General features: G+C 31.7%; 2 protein-coding genes and 1 long non-coding RNA gene across 5 annotated transcripts in view; 1 reads left to right on the top strand and 2 right to left on the bottom strand.

The window, feature by feature from the left end:
• Window positions 1-5,092: 5,092 nt before the first annotated feature.
• LOC134718925 (uncharacterized) overlaps window positions 5,093-12,850 on the bottom strand; it is a 72,186-nt gene continuing 64,428 nt past the window's right edge. Inside the window, exons 2-3 of one of the 3 annotated variants that reach the window (XM_063581770.1) lie at window positions 8,925-9,259; window positions 5,093-5,258 (exon numbers count right to left, since the gene is read on the bottom strand). In XM_063581770.1, coding sequence (XP_063437840.1) covers window positions 5,239-5,258; window positions 8,925-9,252 — 348 coding nt within the window. In that variant the 5' untranslated portion in view covers window positions 9,253-9,259 and the 3' untranslated portion in view covers window positions 5,093-5,238. Of the gene's footprint in view, window positions 5,259-8,142; window positions 9,260-12,850 lie in introns of those variants that run through there. The other 2 variants (XM_063581769.1, XM_063581768.1) reach the window with 2 other exon arrangements.
• Window positions 5,800-7,522, bottom strand: LOC134719256 (uncharacterized). The gene is made up of 2 exons (XM_063582259.1): window positions 7,453-7,522; window positions 5,800-6,630 (listed from the first exon to the last, which is right to left on the bottom strand). The coding sequence occupies exons 1-2, from the start codon at window positions 7,520-7,522 to the stop codon at window positions 6,020-6,022; spliced, it is 681 nt and encodes a 226-aa protein (XP_063438329.1). The 3' UTR covers window positions 5,800-6,019.
• On the top strand, window positions 10,444-12,386 carry LOC134718924 (uncharacterized). The gene is made up of 2 exons (XR_010107476.1): window positions 10,444-11,303; window positions 11,970-12,386. It is a non-coding gene; the product is annotated as an uncharacterized LOC134718924 (long non-coding RNA).

Genomic DNA, 12,850 nt, shown 5'->3' on the forward strand with positions numbered 1-12,850 from the left:
TCGGTCTTTTGACCAAGACAACTTTTTAGTATGTATTGATAATTGTATTTTATGTTACCTTTAATCGGTCATTTGACGAAGACAGCTTTTAATTATGTATTGATAATTGTATTTGATGTTCCCTTAAATCGGTCATTTTACCAAGACAACTTTCTAATATGTATTGATAATTGTGTTTTATGTTACCTTAAATCGGTCATTTGACCAAGACAACTTTTTAATATGTATTGATAAATGTATTTGATGTTACCTTAAATCGGTCATTTGAAGACAACTTTCTAATATGTATTGATAATTGTATTAGATGTTAACTTAAATCGGTCATTTGACCAAGACAACTTTTTAATATGTAATGATGATTTTTTTTTATGCTACCTTAAATCGGTGATTTGACCAAAACTACTTTTTTATGCTACCTTAAATCGGTGATTTGACCAAGACAACTTTCTAATATGTATTGATAATTGTAGTTGTAGTTACCTTAAATTGGTCATTGGTGCAAGACAACTTTCTTATATGTATTGGTAATTGTATTTGATGATACCTTAAATCGGTCATTTGACCAAGACAACTTTCTAATATTTATTATTAATTGTAAATTTAGTTACCTTAAATCGGTCATTTGACCAAGACAACTTTCTAATATGTATTGTCAATTGTATTAGATGTTAACTGAAATCGGTCATTTGACCAAAACAACTTTCTAATATGTATTGTCAATTGTATTAGATGGTAACTTAAATCGGTCATTTGACCAAAACAACTTTTTAATATATGTTGTTATTTTTTAATGTTACCTTAAATCGGTGATTTGACCAAGACATCTGTTTGATATGTATTGATAATTGTATAAGTAGTTACCTTAAATCGGTCTTTTAACGAAGACAGCTTTTAAGTATGTATTGATAATTGTATTTGATGTTCCCTTAAATCGGTCATTTGACCAAGACAACTTTTTAATATGTATTCATAATTGTATTTGATGTTACCTTAAATCGGTCATTTGACCAAGACAACTTTTTAATATGTATTGATAAATGTATTTGATGTAACCTTAAATCGGTCATTTGAAGACAACTTTCTAATATGTATTGATAATTGTATTAGATGTTAACTTAAATCGGTCATTTGACCAAGACAACTTTTTAATATGTATTGATAATTGAATTTTATGTTAACTTAAATCGGTCATTTGACCAAGACATCTTTTTAATATGTATTTATAATTGTATAAGTAGTTACCTTCAATCGGTCATTTGACGAAGACAGCTTTTAAGTATGTATTGATAATTGTATTTGATGTTCCCTTAAATCGGTCATCTGACCAAGACAACTTTTTAATATGTATTGATAATTGTATTTGTGGTTACCTTCAATCGGTCATTTGACCAAGACAAGTTTTTAATATGTATTGATAATTGTATTTGATGCTACCTTAAATCAGTCATTAGACCGAGATACTTTCTAATATGTATTGACAATTGTATTTGAAGTCAATTTGAACCCACCAAACCATCACTGAAGAGACATGCATTGTCGAAATGCGCATCTGGTGCAACAAAATTGGTACCGTTGATTTCATTACTACCACTGGGTCGATGCCTCAGCTGGTGGACTATTAGTCCCCGAGGGTATCACCAGCCCAGTAGCCAGTATTTCGGTACTGGCATGAAAATACGGATTTTTTTGTGTTATTAAAATTTGCTGTTACAAAATATTAGAAATTATTATAAATTAAGGAATGTATCTCCCTCATGCAAAGCTCTGATTCCTTTCACGAATTTGGCTATACTTTTTGGACCTTTTGGATTATAGCTCTTCATCTTTTATATATGCTTTGGATTTCAAATATTTTGGCCACGAGCATCACTGAAGAGACATGTATTGTCGAAATGCGCATCTGGTGCAACAAAATTGGTACAGTTGATTTTATTACTACCACTGGGTCGATGCCTCTGCTGGTGGACTATTAGTCCCCGAGGGTATCACCAGCCCAGTAGCCAGTACTTCGGTACTGGCATGAAAATACGGATTTTTTTGTGTTATTAAAATTTGCTGTTACAAAATATTAGAAATTATTATAAATTAAGGAATGTATCTCCCTCATGCAAAGCTCTGATTCCTTTCACGAATTTGGCTATACTTTTTGGACCTTTTGGATTATAGCTCTTCATCTTTTATATATGCTTTGGATTTCAAATATTTTGGCCACGAGCATCACTGAAGAGACATGTATTGTCGAAATGCGCATCTAGTGCAACAAAATTGGTACCGTTGATTTTATTACCTTAAATTGATTATATTATTAAAATAATTGTATATGATAGGACAGCAAACCTGTTATTTGTATATTGTTTATTTCTCGACATTTTACAGTAAATTTGACATTTTTTTGATAATTATATTCAATGTTACATTAAATCGTTTTTTTGACCAAGACATTTTTCTTATATGTATTGATAATTGTATTTGATGTTACCTTAAATCGGTTATTTGACCCAGACAATTTTCTGATATGTATTGAGAATTGTATTTGATGTTGCCTTAAATCGGTCATTTGACCAAGGCAATTTCTATTATGTATTGATAATTGTAATTGTAGTTACTTTTAATCGGTCATTTGACCAAGACAACTTTCTAATATATATTGATAACTGTATTTGATGTTAACTTAAATCGGTCATTTGACCAAGACAACTTTTTAATATGTAATGATGATTTTTTTTTATGCTACCTTAAATCGGTGATTTGACCAAAACTACTTTTTTATGCTACCTTAAATCGGTGATTTGACCAAAACTACTTTTTGATATGTATTGATAATTTTATTAGTAGTTACCTTAAATCGGTCATTTGACCAAACCAACTTTTTAATATGTATTGATAATTGTAGTTGTAGTTACCTTAAATTGGTCATTTGTCCAGGACAACTTTCTTATATGTATTGATAATTGTATTTGATGATACCTTAAATCGGTCATTTGACCAAGACAAATTTCTAATATGTATTATTAATTGTAATTGTAGTTACCTTAAATCGGCAATTGTATTAGAAGTAAAATTGAAACAACCACAGCTTTATTTAAAAATTTCACCCATTTTCTTAGTAACATTTTTTCAGTATTTTTTTTACTTTTTGATAATAATTCAGATTTGACTTTTATTGGTAATTTTTCAACATTTTACTATTAAATTGACATTTTTTGGATAATTGAATACGATGTTACTTTAAATCGGTCATTTGATCAAGACGATTTTCCAATATGTATTGACAAATGTATTAGAAGTACACAGCTTTATTTAAAAATTACACCATTTTTTCAGTAATTCTTCCTACTTTTTGATATTCATTCAGATTTGACCTTTATTGGTAATTTTCAACATTTTACTGTTGATTTGTCATTTGTTTGGATTCTTAATACGATGTTACTTTAAATCGGTCAATTATGACAATTTTCTAATATGTATTGACAAATAAAACATTGAATCAACCACAGGTTTATTTAAAAATTGCAACGTTTTCTCAGTAACATTTTTTTAGTAAATTTTACTACTTTTTGGATATTCATTCAGATTCGACCTTTATTGGTAATTTTTCAATATTTTACTGTTAAATTGACATTTTTTGGATAATTGAATACGATGTTACTTTAAATCGGTCATTTGATCAAGACAATTTTCCAATATGTATTGACAAGTATATTAGAAGTAAAATTGAAACAGCCACAGCTTTATTTAAAAATTACACCATTATCTCAGTAACATTTTCTCAGTAAATATTTCTACTTTTTGATATTGATTCAGATTTGACCTTTATTGGTAATTTTTTACCACTCCACTGTTAATTTGACATTTTTTTGGACAATTGTATACGATGATACTTTAAATCGGCCAATTGATCAAGACAATTTTCTGATATGTATTGACAAATGTTTAAGTAATAAAATTAAAACAACCACTGGTTTATTTAAAAGTTGCACCATTTTCTCAGTAACATTTTTCCACTAATTTTTTTATACTTTTTGATATTCATTCAGATTTTACCTTAAACGATATGTTTTCAACATTTTACTGTAAATTTGACATTTTTTGGGATAATTGTATACGATGTTACCTTAAATCGGTCATTTGAAGATGACAATTTTTTTTGTATATGTATTGACAAATGTATTAGAAGTAAAATTGAAACAACCACATTTTTATTTTTAAAATACACCAATTTCTCAGTAATTTTTTTCTACTTTTTGATAATGATTTAGATTTGACCTTTATTGGTAATTTTTCAACATTTTACTGTTTTAACATTTGACTTTTTTTGATAATTGTATACGATGTTACTTTAAATCGGTCATTTGATCAAGACAATTTTCCAATATGTATTGACAAATATATTAGATAATTGATTGATTGTTGGTTGCTTTACGCCGCATTAGCACAAAAAGGCTATATCGCGGCGAGAGCTAATTCGAATATTTTTATAATTTAAAGCATATTTTTAAAATAAGACAAAAAGTCCTTCTATATACTAAAATTCTTGACTAAAGCAAATTGAGTATATACAAATAAAAATCAACAGTAAAATAACGTGATAAAAATTAAAATCGATTTAAATATAATAACATTTTTATATTCTATGATAAATTCCAATTTCTTTTAAAAAAGCAACAATATTTGTAAATGGAACATTATTCGAGATGGCTTGTAAAACTAAGATTTATTGGCAGTATTGACCACAGCTTTTTATTATTTACACAAATTAAAATATGTACACATATAGATTCAACGATATATATTGTTCAACTAGATAGATTCATAGATAACTAGATTCATAGATGTATAGATCATTTTTTGGTTACCTCTGGCAACCTACAGATAACTAGATAGATATATATAGATAGATAGATGTATGATCCTGAGATACAGCGATCAACTAGGCAACCTACAGATAACTAGATAGATATATATAGATAGATAGATGTATGATCCTGAGATACAGCGATCAACTAACATAGCTGTTGGGTCCTGGGAAACAGCGATCCACAAAATGTACTTTTAATATCACTAAAATATAGACAACTGTAACTGTAGTTTATCACACGCAGCGAAGTTGCCAAACACATTTTTCACTTTTTAACGAACAAATGTTTCTATACAACCAACATCTAACTGAATACTGCAATTTTTGACATCACATGGCAAATCATCAATGGAGAAGATTTTTTCATACTGGAACTCTAGCTACTCGTATATACATGTACCTGAAAATAAAAAGAACAAAAGAGCAGTACCCAAACAAAACTACATGGTTTAACTATATATAGTGGAGGGAGGGTGGGTATTTTTCCAAATACTTCTCTCTGTATTGTAATTACACGTCTGTTCACTTGCGGCTCAAAGTTAGAAAGAATGCTAACGTCAAATTGACGTCACCACTATACATCCTATCGACTGCATATGAATTTATAAAGGAAAGCACTGCAACGGACGAGATTATAACTTTCCACTAGAATAACCGAATTTATGTATATTACATAAATTCTATTATTCGAGATGGCTTGTAAAACTAAGATTTATTGGCAGTATTGACCACAGCTTTTTATTATTTACACAAATTAAAATATGTACACATATAGATTCAACGATATATATTGTTCAACTAGATAGATTCATAGGTAACTAGATTCATAGATGTATAGATCATTTTTTGGTTACCTCTGGCAACCTACAGATAACTAGATAGATATATATAGATAGATAGATGTATAATCCTGAGATACAGCGATCAACTAACATAGCTGTTGGATCCTGGGATACAGCGATCCACAAAATGTACTTTTAATATCACTAAAATATAGACAACTGTAACTGTAGTTTATCACACGCAGCGAAGTTGCCAAATTGATTAGGTACGGTATATGTCAAACTCAACCGTACCGGATCAACCGCCACTAAAGTGGGGATGAAGCTGCGATAGGACTGTGGCCAATACTGTTTTAAAATTATCTAAGATATACACATACTAGTACCAAATGTATCTGGATATATATGTATAGGAACCAGAACAAATAAACATTTCAAGCGCACCTTGCAAATTATTTAGAAATATGTCATTTCCTAGATCAGTCAAATGAACACCATCTTCCTTTAAAAAAAGTATTATTAGGAAGAATATATCTGAATACTTTATATAATGTCCCCCATTCTTTAACACGAATGATGCAATGACACTATTTATCCTAATTCTGCATGCCATCATGCTATCCTGACTTTTAGAATGACGCGAATTTGTTCTGGGTAAAATCTGAGACCAGACAATCGAACTATTAGGTAGATAACTTTGAACCTTCTCCAAGGTGGCCTTGATTTCATTCCTTAAAAACCCCAATTTTGTCTTCCCCAAATCATTTCCAGCAATATGAAGGACAAGATATTTCGGCGCTTTTTCATATTTTATCAGTCTTTTTATTGTCGATTCCAAATCTTTTAAACCCATGCCACCATACCCTTGCCACCAAATTTTAACTCCTATTCTATGGAGACCTAAATTTACACCACCTGTTCTACTTCTTGCGTGAACAAATGCATTTCTTATCAAAGATGAGCCTACTATCCATACAGACACATTTTGGCCTACAATTTAATACCTAGATATAGGAAGATGTGGTGTGAGTGCCAATGAGACAACTCTCCATCCAAACAACAATTCAAAAATTAAACCATTATAGGTTAAAGTACGGCCTTCAACACGGAGCCTTGGCTCACACCGAACAACAAGCTATAAAGGGCCCCAAAATAACTAGTGTAAAACCATTCAAATGTATGTATTGACATGAAATAAACTAAATTGCATGACCTTAAAATTCAACGAAATTTATTCAAAATTGTGGTATTCGTATATAACTTTAAAAGTATCAGAACTCCAACGACCCCTTACTTTAATTTTCTCGTCAGTAAAACCAAGCTTAGTTGCTGAAGTAGCACTACCGATTCTAAATGAGTGCGTCCCATACTTTGATTGATCAAAACCAATATACCCCAGAGCTTGTTTTAGAATTCCTGAAAACTGATATCGAGTCATCGGAGAGCCATCAAAGTGGCAATATAATTGACCACTAATTCGAGGTCGAATCTTTAATTATTCTTGCAGTAATTTTACCGGATCTGATTGTCAGGTCACAAAAAGTCCCTCGACCTAGCTGGTCTGTTTTTGAAGACGCCAAGTATATTTTTATATTATGATTAGTAACCTCCACATTTTCAATTTTAATGGCATGATTGGACCCTTCCTTGCCACATGCAGTTGTCGTTTCACCAACTCGCAGAAATGCAAAAAATCCCATTGAAAAAGAACTAGAAAATAAGACTGCTTCATATCTGGAGCTACAAAATGCTACAAAATGCGGGCAAAATCTTTAATATTTTTGAACATATCTATAGTAATAGGTAATCTACTGTCAGGTCTCTTTAACTTTGACCTTGGCATTCCATCAATCATTTTCCTTACAACAAATAATTGAGACATATCTTCGTAATTATTAATCTTATTATAAAAACTGATAGCTGAAATATAACATTTCACCGTAGATGGAGCCATGTCCAAGCAAGACATGTATGCAATGAACTGAGTAATGTGTTTGAATGATATTGGAAACTATGATCTATATCAAAACTATTCATAAATTTAGCCAAAGCATTTAAAGCTCGTTGATAATCTTGAATTGTATTAGGAGAAAGCGAACAATTAATTAATCTGTTTGTTTCAAACTCAATATCAATCTCTGAACTCTTCTGGGTTGTTTTCTGGAACCGACTCGGCCCCGGGTGCTAGTTCCCGGAATCTCTTCAACTAAAAACGAGAAATCGAGTCTGCAATTTCATTTTTACAACCACTGCATTTGCATTGTAAAAAGAACAAGGGGGCGAATAAATGCCATCACACGCTTCGACTTGGCAGTTCTTTTATTGATAATACTAACTAATGCCATATTGTCAATTCGAAATAAAATCTTTCGATTTTGGAAATTAGATAAACATAGCTAAAACAATCGGAACTAACTCTAAAAAAGTAATGTCCTTCATGATTGGCACATTTGACCATGCTTCCGGCCATTCATATTGTGCCCGTTTACCATCAAAATATGCACCACAACCTAAATCAGAGTTACCACAGCTGTCAGTGTACAAATGCAACGTTTCATTTGTTATCTACGTGTTAATTCTGATAGATAACAATCTCCGTTAAAATGTTCCAGAAAAATCAGCCAAATTTTTGCATCTTCTCTGAGATCATTATTATTCTAATTGAATAAAAAGGCTTTTATTTTTTATAACCCTATGACATCATGAAACCTGCGAAGGAAAGCCCTAGATGAAGTAATCGCCCTTGAACAGAAAGCCATCAAACCCACTACTGATTCTAAGTCCTTGTGTGTAATCTTTTTATTCAACATTCACTGGTTGCATATATAACAACCAAAGCTCATTGTCTATATTACTCCATAAACTGGATGGTTCATGAGCTTTTCTTAGTCTATATTGCTCATCGTAATTTTTCCAACCCATACCTTGGTTTCTTTGAGCCCCAAGGCGTATTGTGTGCATGTATTTTAACAATTCCTTAAATCGGTCTACGTGCACAGCACAATAAATATAAATAAAAATGATGAAAGCATCTGTCCACTTTTCAATATTTGTAATTTTTGATTGTTGAGAAATGGGTTGTAAAATGAATTCCCCTTGAGCCCATGTCAACTTTTGTTTGTCAGAACCCGTGTTGACTGAATTATTTAATAGACAAGCTAAATCTATGAATTCCCCTTTCAATATTTTTTCTTTAATTGACTGTGTTACATTTATGCCTAGATTCACATTAACACTTCCAATTCTATTGGGAATTTGTACATACTCATTATTGGTCACATTACCTGTTTGTGACACAAACTGTGTGTTATCAACAGTTGCCTGGGGGTCTATTGCTCGTCTTGGTTGCCATGGTAACATGTCCGGAATGTGGACGGAGTTGTCCTGATTGCTAGAAAATGTTGGCATCAACATTCTTGTCGTTGATACTGTTGCAGTTGTGGGTATGGCAGCGCCGTCATGTCCAGAAGTTGTATAGATAGCCTCAGGCCTTGTAACCGTCATAGATGATTGTACTGACGCCCGTGACGAAACTCCCTTCGACACCACCGGGGTCCTTCTTACTCCAGCTCTCGCTGATGCTGTACGCTTCCTGGTACCTCTTTTCAACATACTGAAACTCACAATTAAATTTATTTATTCATTTATTTTCTTATTAAATTTATTTATTTACTTATTTCAAATTTATTCATTTTGTTTGTGTGTGTAACCAAAAGTCTTTAATCAATGACAATATATCTTAAAGCTGTAGCCGTTGAAACGATGTATTATCGTTTTTGTTGAATTGATAGTATGTCGTGTTCTACGAAGTAATTACTTCCGCAGCAGAATCACTGGGTGAATTATTCACCAAACATAAAGTCACCACAAAAATATAATTTCTTTAACTTAAGTCGTATTGTGATTAAATAGTTTTTCTTTTATTTCATATGCGGCACCACGTGGCGGCCACGCCGTTTCGAAATTCAACAATTTCTAACTATTTACAATTTTTTTATTAAAACAATTTTTTGTATCATCCACATATCTCTTTGCCTATTATTCATATATAAAATACCAACTTTAATATCCACTATATTAATTCAACTTGATATTTTTCCAAATACTTCTCTCTGTATTGTAAATACACGTCTGTTCACTTGCGGCTCAAAGTTAGAAAGAATGCTAACGTCAAATTGACGTCACCACTATACATCCTATCGCTGCATATGAATTTATAAAGGAAAGCACTGCAACGGACGAGATTATAACTTTCCACTAGAATAACCGAATTTATGTATATTACATAAATTCTATTATTAAATAAATCATACATATTATTGCTATTGAAATGCTTCTTACGAATATCAGCAAAGTCAATACAATTAATTAAAACATGTTTAATAGTATACTTGCAGTTGCAAGGAACACATTGTGGTTCATCTTCATTTTTTAAAAGATACTCGTGTGTTATTCTAGTATGACCAATACGACATCTAGTAATAACACACTGATCTTTTCTGCACATAATATTATTAAAAGGTTTGCCTAAATTAGGTTTAATTTCATGCAATTTAATATCATCTTTTTACTCCATTTATTTTTCAATATATTAAAAACATATTCTCTAATATTAGATTTAAAATCAGTTTATGGTATATCACAGTTAGATAGAGGATCACCTAGGGCATTCTTTGCCTCAAGGTCTACAGCTGTGTTTCCAAGGATTCCAACATGACTCGGAACCCATAGAAATATTATTTCTTTCAGAAGAATTTTTAAATTCCTCATTACATATAAAATTTTCAGGAATGTTGGGTTTTTAAAGGCAGTGCTTTAAGGCCTGACTTTTAAGTCATGAGGTTCATCTTTTCATACGCAATCTTTGCAGGGGGTCTTTTGGCCAGAAATAGATCCGGAAATGTTCGAATTTCTCCTCTTCTTTTTATGGTATGATATGGTTTTTATTTCTTTCATTTACATTGGGGACTAAAGAAACGATCAGTGTGTTTTGTTTGTTTTATAGAACTTGTTATGAGTGTGTATTTTGCATTATAAGCAGTCAACCTGACTACAAACTATCATTATGTGTATTCCGTGCGGAAAGAGGTCGGGTCAATTTCGAGTGTTATCTGACATCTAAAGATTCTTTAATTAGTTCAGACGTTGATATAACAATGAAAAGTCGACTGAACATGATTAATATTGCATCTTCTATAATTCAAAGCGGAATTCGGTTTATGAACGAGGAACTGTAAAGCGTTTTCAATTTCGGTATTAGTTATGTATGTTGTCTACGTATTATCCTGGTTCCCGGTACTACGTTCCGGGTATTAGCTTTTTGTGTATGTGATGTGTAACATTACGATCGGGTACCAGCCAATCTACGTGTGTATGTGTACATGATTTCCCGCCAAAATGACCGTTTTACAGCTATGGAAAAAATAGTCCACAAACGTTCCGTATAATGATATCAAATTCATAATTAATCGTAACTTTTTTTTATCTTTGTATAATAAATATAACAAAATGGATTCCACAAAATTGAAAATAGCATTATTTTACGAGGATTTCTCATATTTTTCTCACTTCCGGCGCAGTAATACGTATGTTTCGAAGAAGCTCGAAGAATTTGACAAAGTGAATTGAGAAGGAAACGGATAGATTTACGTCCTTGCTATCAGGTAAAACAATTTAAATGTACAGAACAAACACATTTACTTCACACAAAAAGTACAGGCTTAAGCTTTTTGTTGTCTTATACACGACTGTAGTCTAGTCGACGGCGGTGACCTACAAGGTACGGGTCATACTGGGTCAAGTCTAAATATGTAAACATATCCACGTGCTATTAGGTAGAAAGCATCGTAATGCAATATCTACAATTTTTCCTCCTTTATACATCGTTTAACCAGATATATTTCTCCTTTATAAATCGTTTAACCCGATATATTTCTCTCAAATACACTTAAACACGGGTTGTATGTACGTATCTTTTCTAGTGTTTTCTTGTCCTTATTAAAGTTCATTTGTTGATGTTTAAATATTTTTGAACGACTGAACACAGGAGTGAATGAATGCAACAATTATATATACTGAAGACTTGGGCTGTACAGTGATAGTGTACGTATTGCATACTGATAATTATTCTAGCTAGCTAGCAGTAATTATGTTAATTTAGGATGTAATGACAGGAATTCATGAGCTCAGGCTTTCTGAAAAATATATCAATGACAATGTAAACAGGAACAAAACATTGACACGAATGCTGCTCTCTTCTATGTTATAGTTATTTAGGTATGTGTGTTGCACAAGTTTCAAAAAAATTAAGTTATAAAACTTTTTTTCAGGGCACAAACCCACTTTAAAGACACTTGTCTACTGCCATACCCATCCTAATTTCATGCACCATTTGCAAGCAAGAGACTGAATGGTTTGCAAAATTAAAAATCAGGACGGTGTCCAATTAAAACAAAAGAACTAAACTGGATGAATATTGTAGGAGAAATCTAGAGGAAAGTTTTGATTTGTGAAATTGGTTTTCCTGAAAAGCCATTCATCCTAGCCTGCAGAAAGGAACTATAACTGTCCACCACCAACTGACGAGCTAATGTTGAGCTTCACATATGGAATTAATCAAATACCATCAACGTTTGTGTTTTCAGCACAGATTTCACAAGTTATGACACAGCTGTGTTTTTTTATACCTGTTTATAGAGTTGTATACTAAATTTTATTTTTTTTATCAATAAATATATATTGTGTCATTTAAGAACTTGTATTTTGCCAAAAGATGCATACTAGTGAATGAAAGTGGTGCAGATCATTTTGCTTTGGTATATAGAATTGAATTACAATTGTTCATGTTATTGGAATGCTTATAAAAATAAGGAGATGTGGTACAATGTATATGATATTTAGTGAGTTAATCAAGCAAAAGTGAATAAGAAATTGGTATAAGCAGTTACAGGTACATGTACTACTGTACAATCTCAAACAATGAGAAAAACTCATACCGTAAAGAGAATTTCATATTTACTTACAAGTAAGTTTTGTTTTTGCGTTGAATAATTTTCTTCTATTGTTTTAATTGCAAATATTGGAAGTGGTTAAAATGCTAATGAGACAGCTGTTATGGCCACAGAGCCTTAATTGAAAACTTCTTTTTCATTCATACCAGTAGATTTTGCCTGGAGTTAGAAACATATCTGCCAACTTTTCAAAATGCACA

Source organism: Mytilus trossulus, chromosome 5, assembly GCF_036588685.1.
Source record: "Mytilus trossulus isolate FHL-02 chromosome 5, PNRI_Mtr1.1.1.hap1, whole genome shotgun sequence".
NCBI classification, from domain to species: domain Eukaryota; kingdom Metazoa; phylum Mollusca; class Bivalvia; order Mytilida; family Mytilidae; genus Mytilus; species Mytilus trossulus.

What these genes read in the sequence shown, in the direction of transcription:
- LOC134719256 (XM_063582259.1), bottom strand. Translation starts at nt 7,522, where the DNA reads ATGTCTCAATTATTTGTTGTAAGGAAAATGATTGATGGAATGCCAAGG. An exon ending in AAAGTTAAAGAGACCTGACA is followed by an intron (nt 6,631 to 7,452) that starts GTAGATTACCTA and finishes ATTAAATTGTAG; the next exon opens with GCCAAAATGTGTCTGTATGG.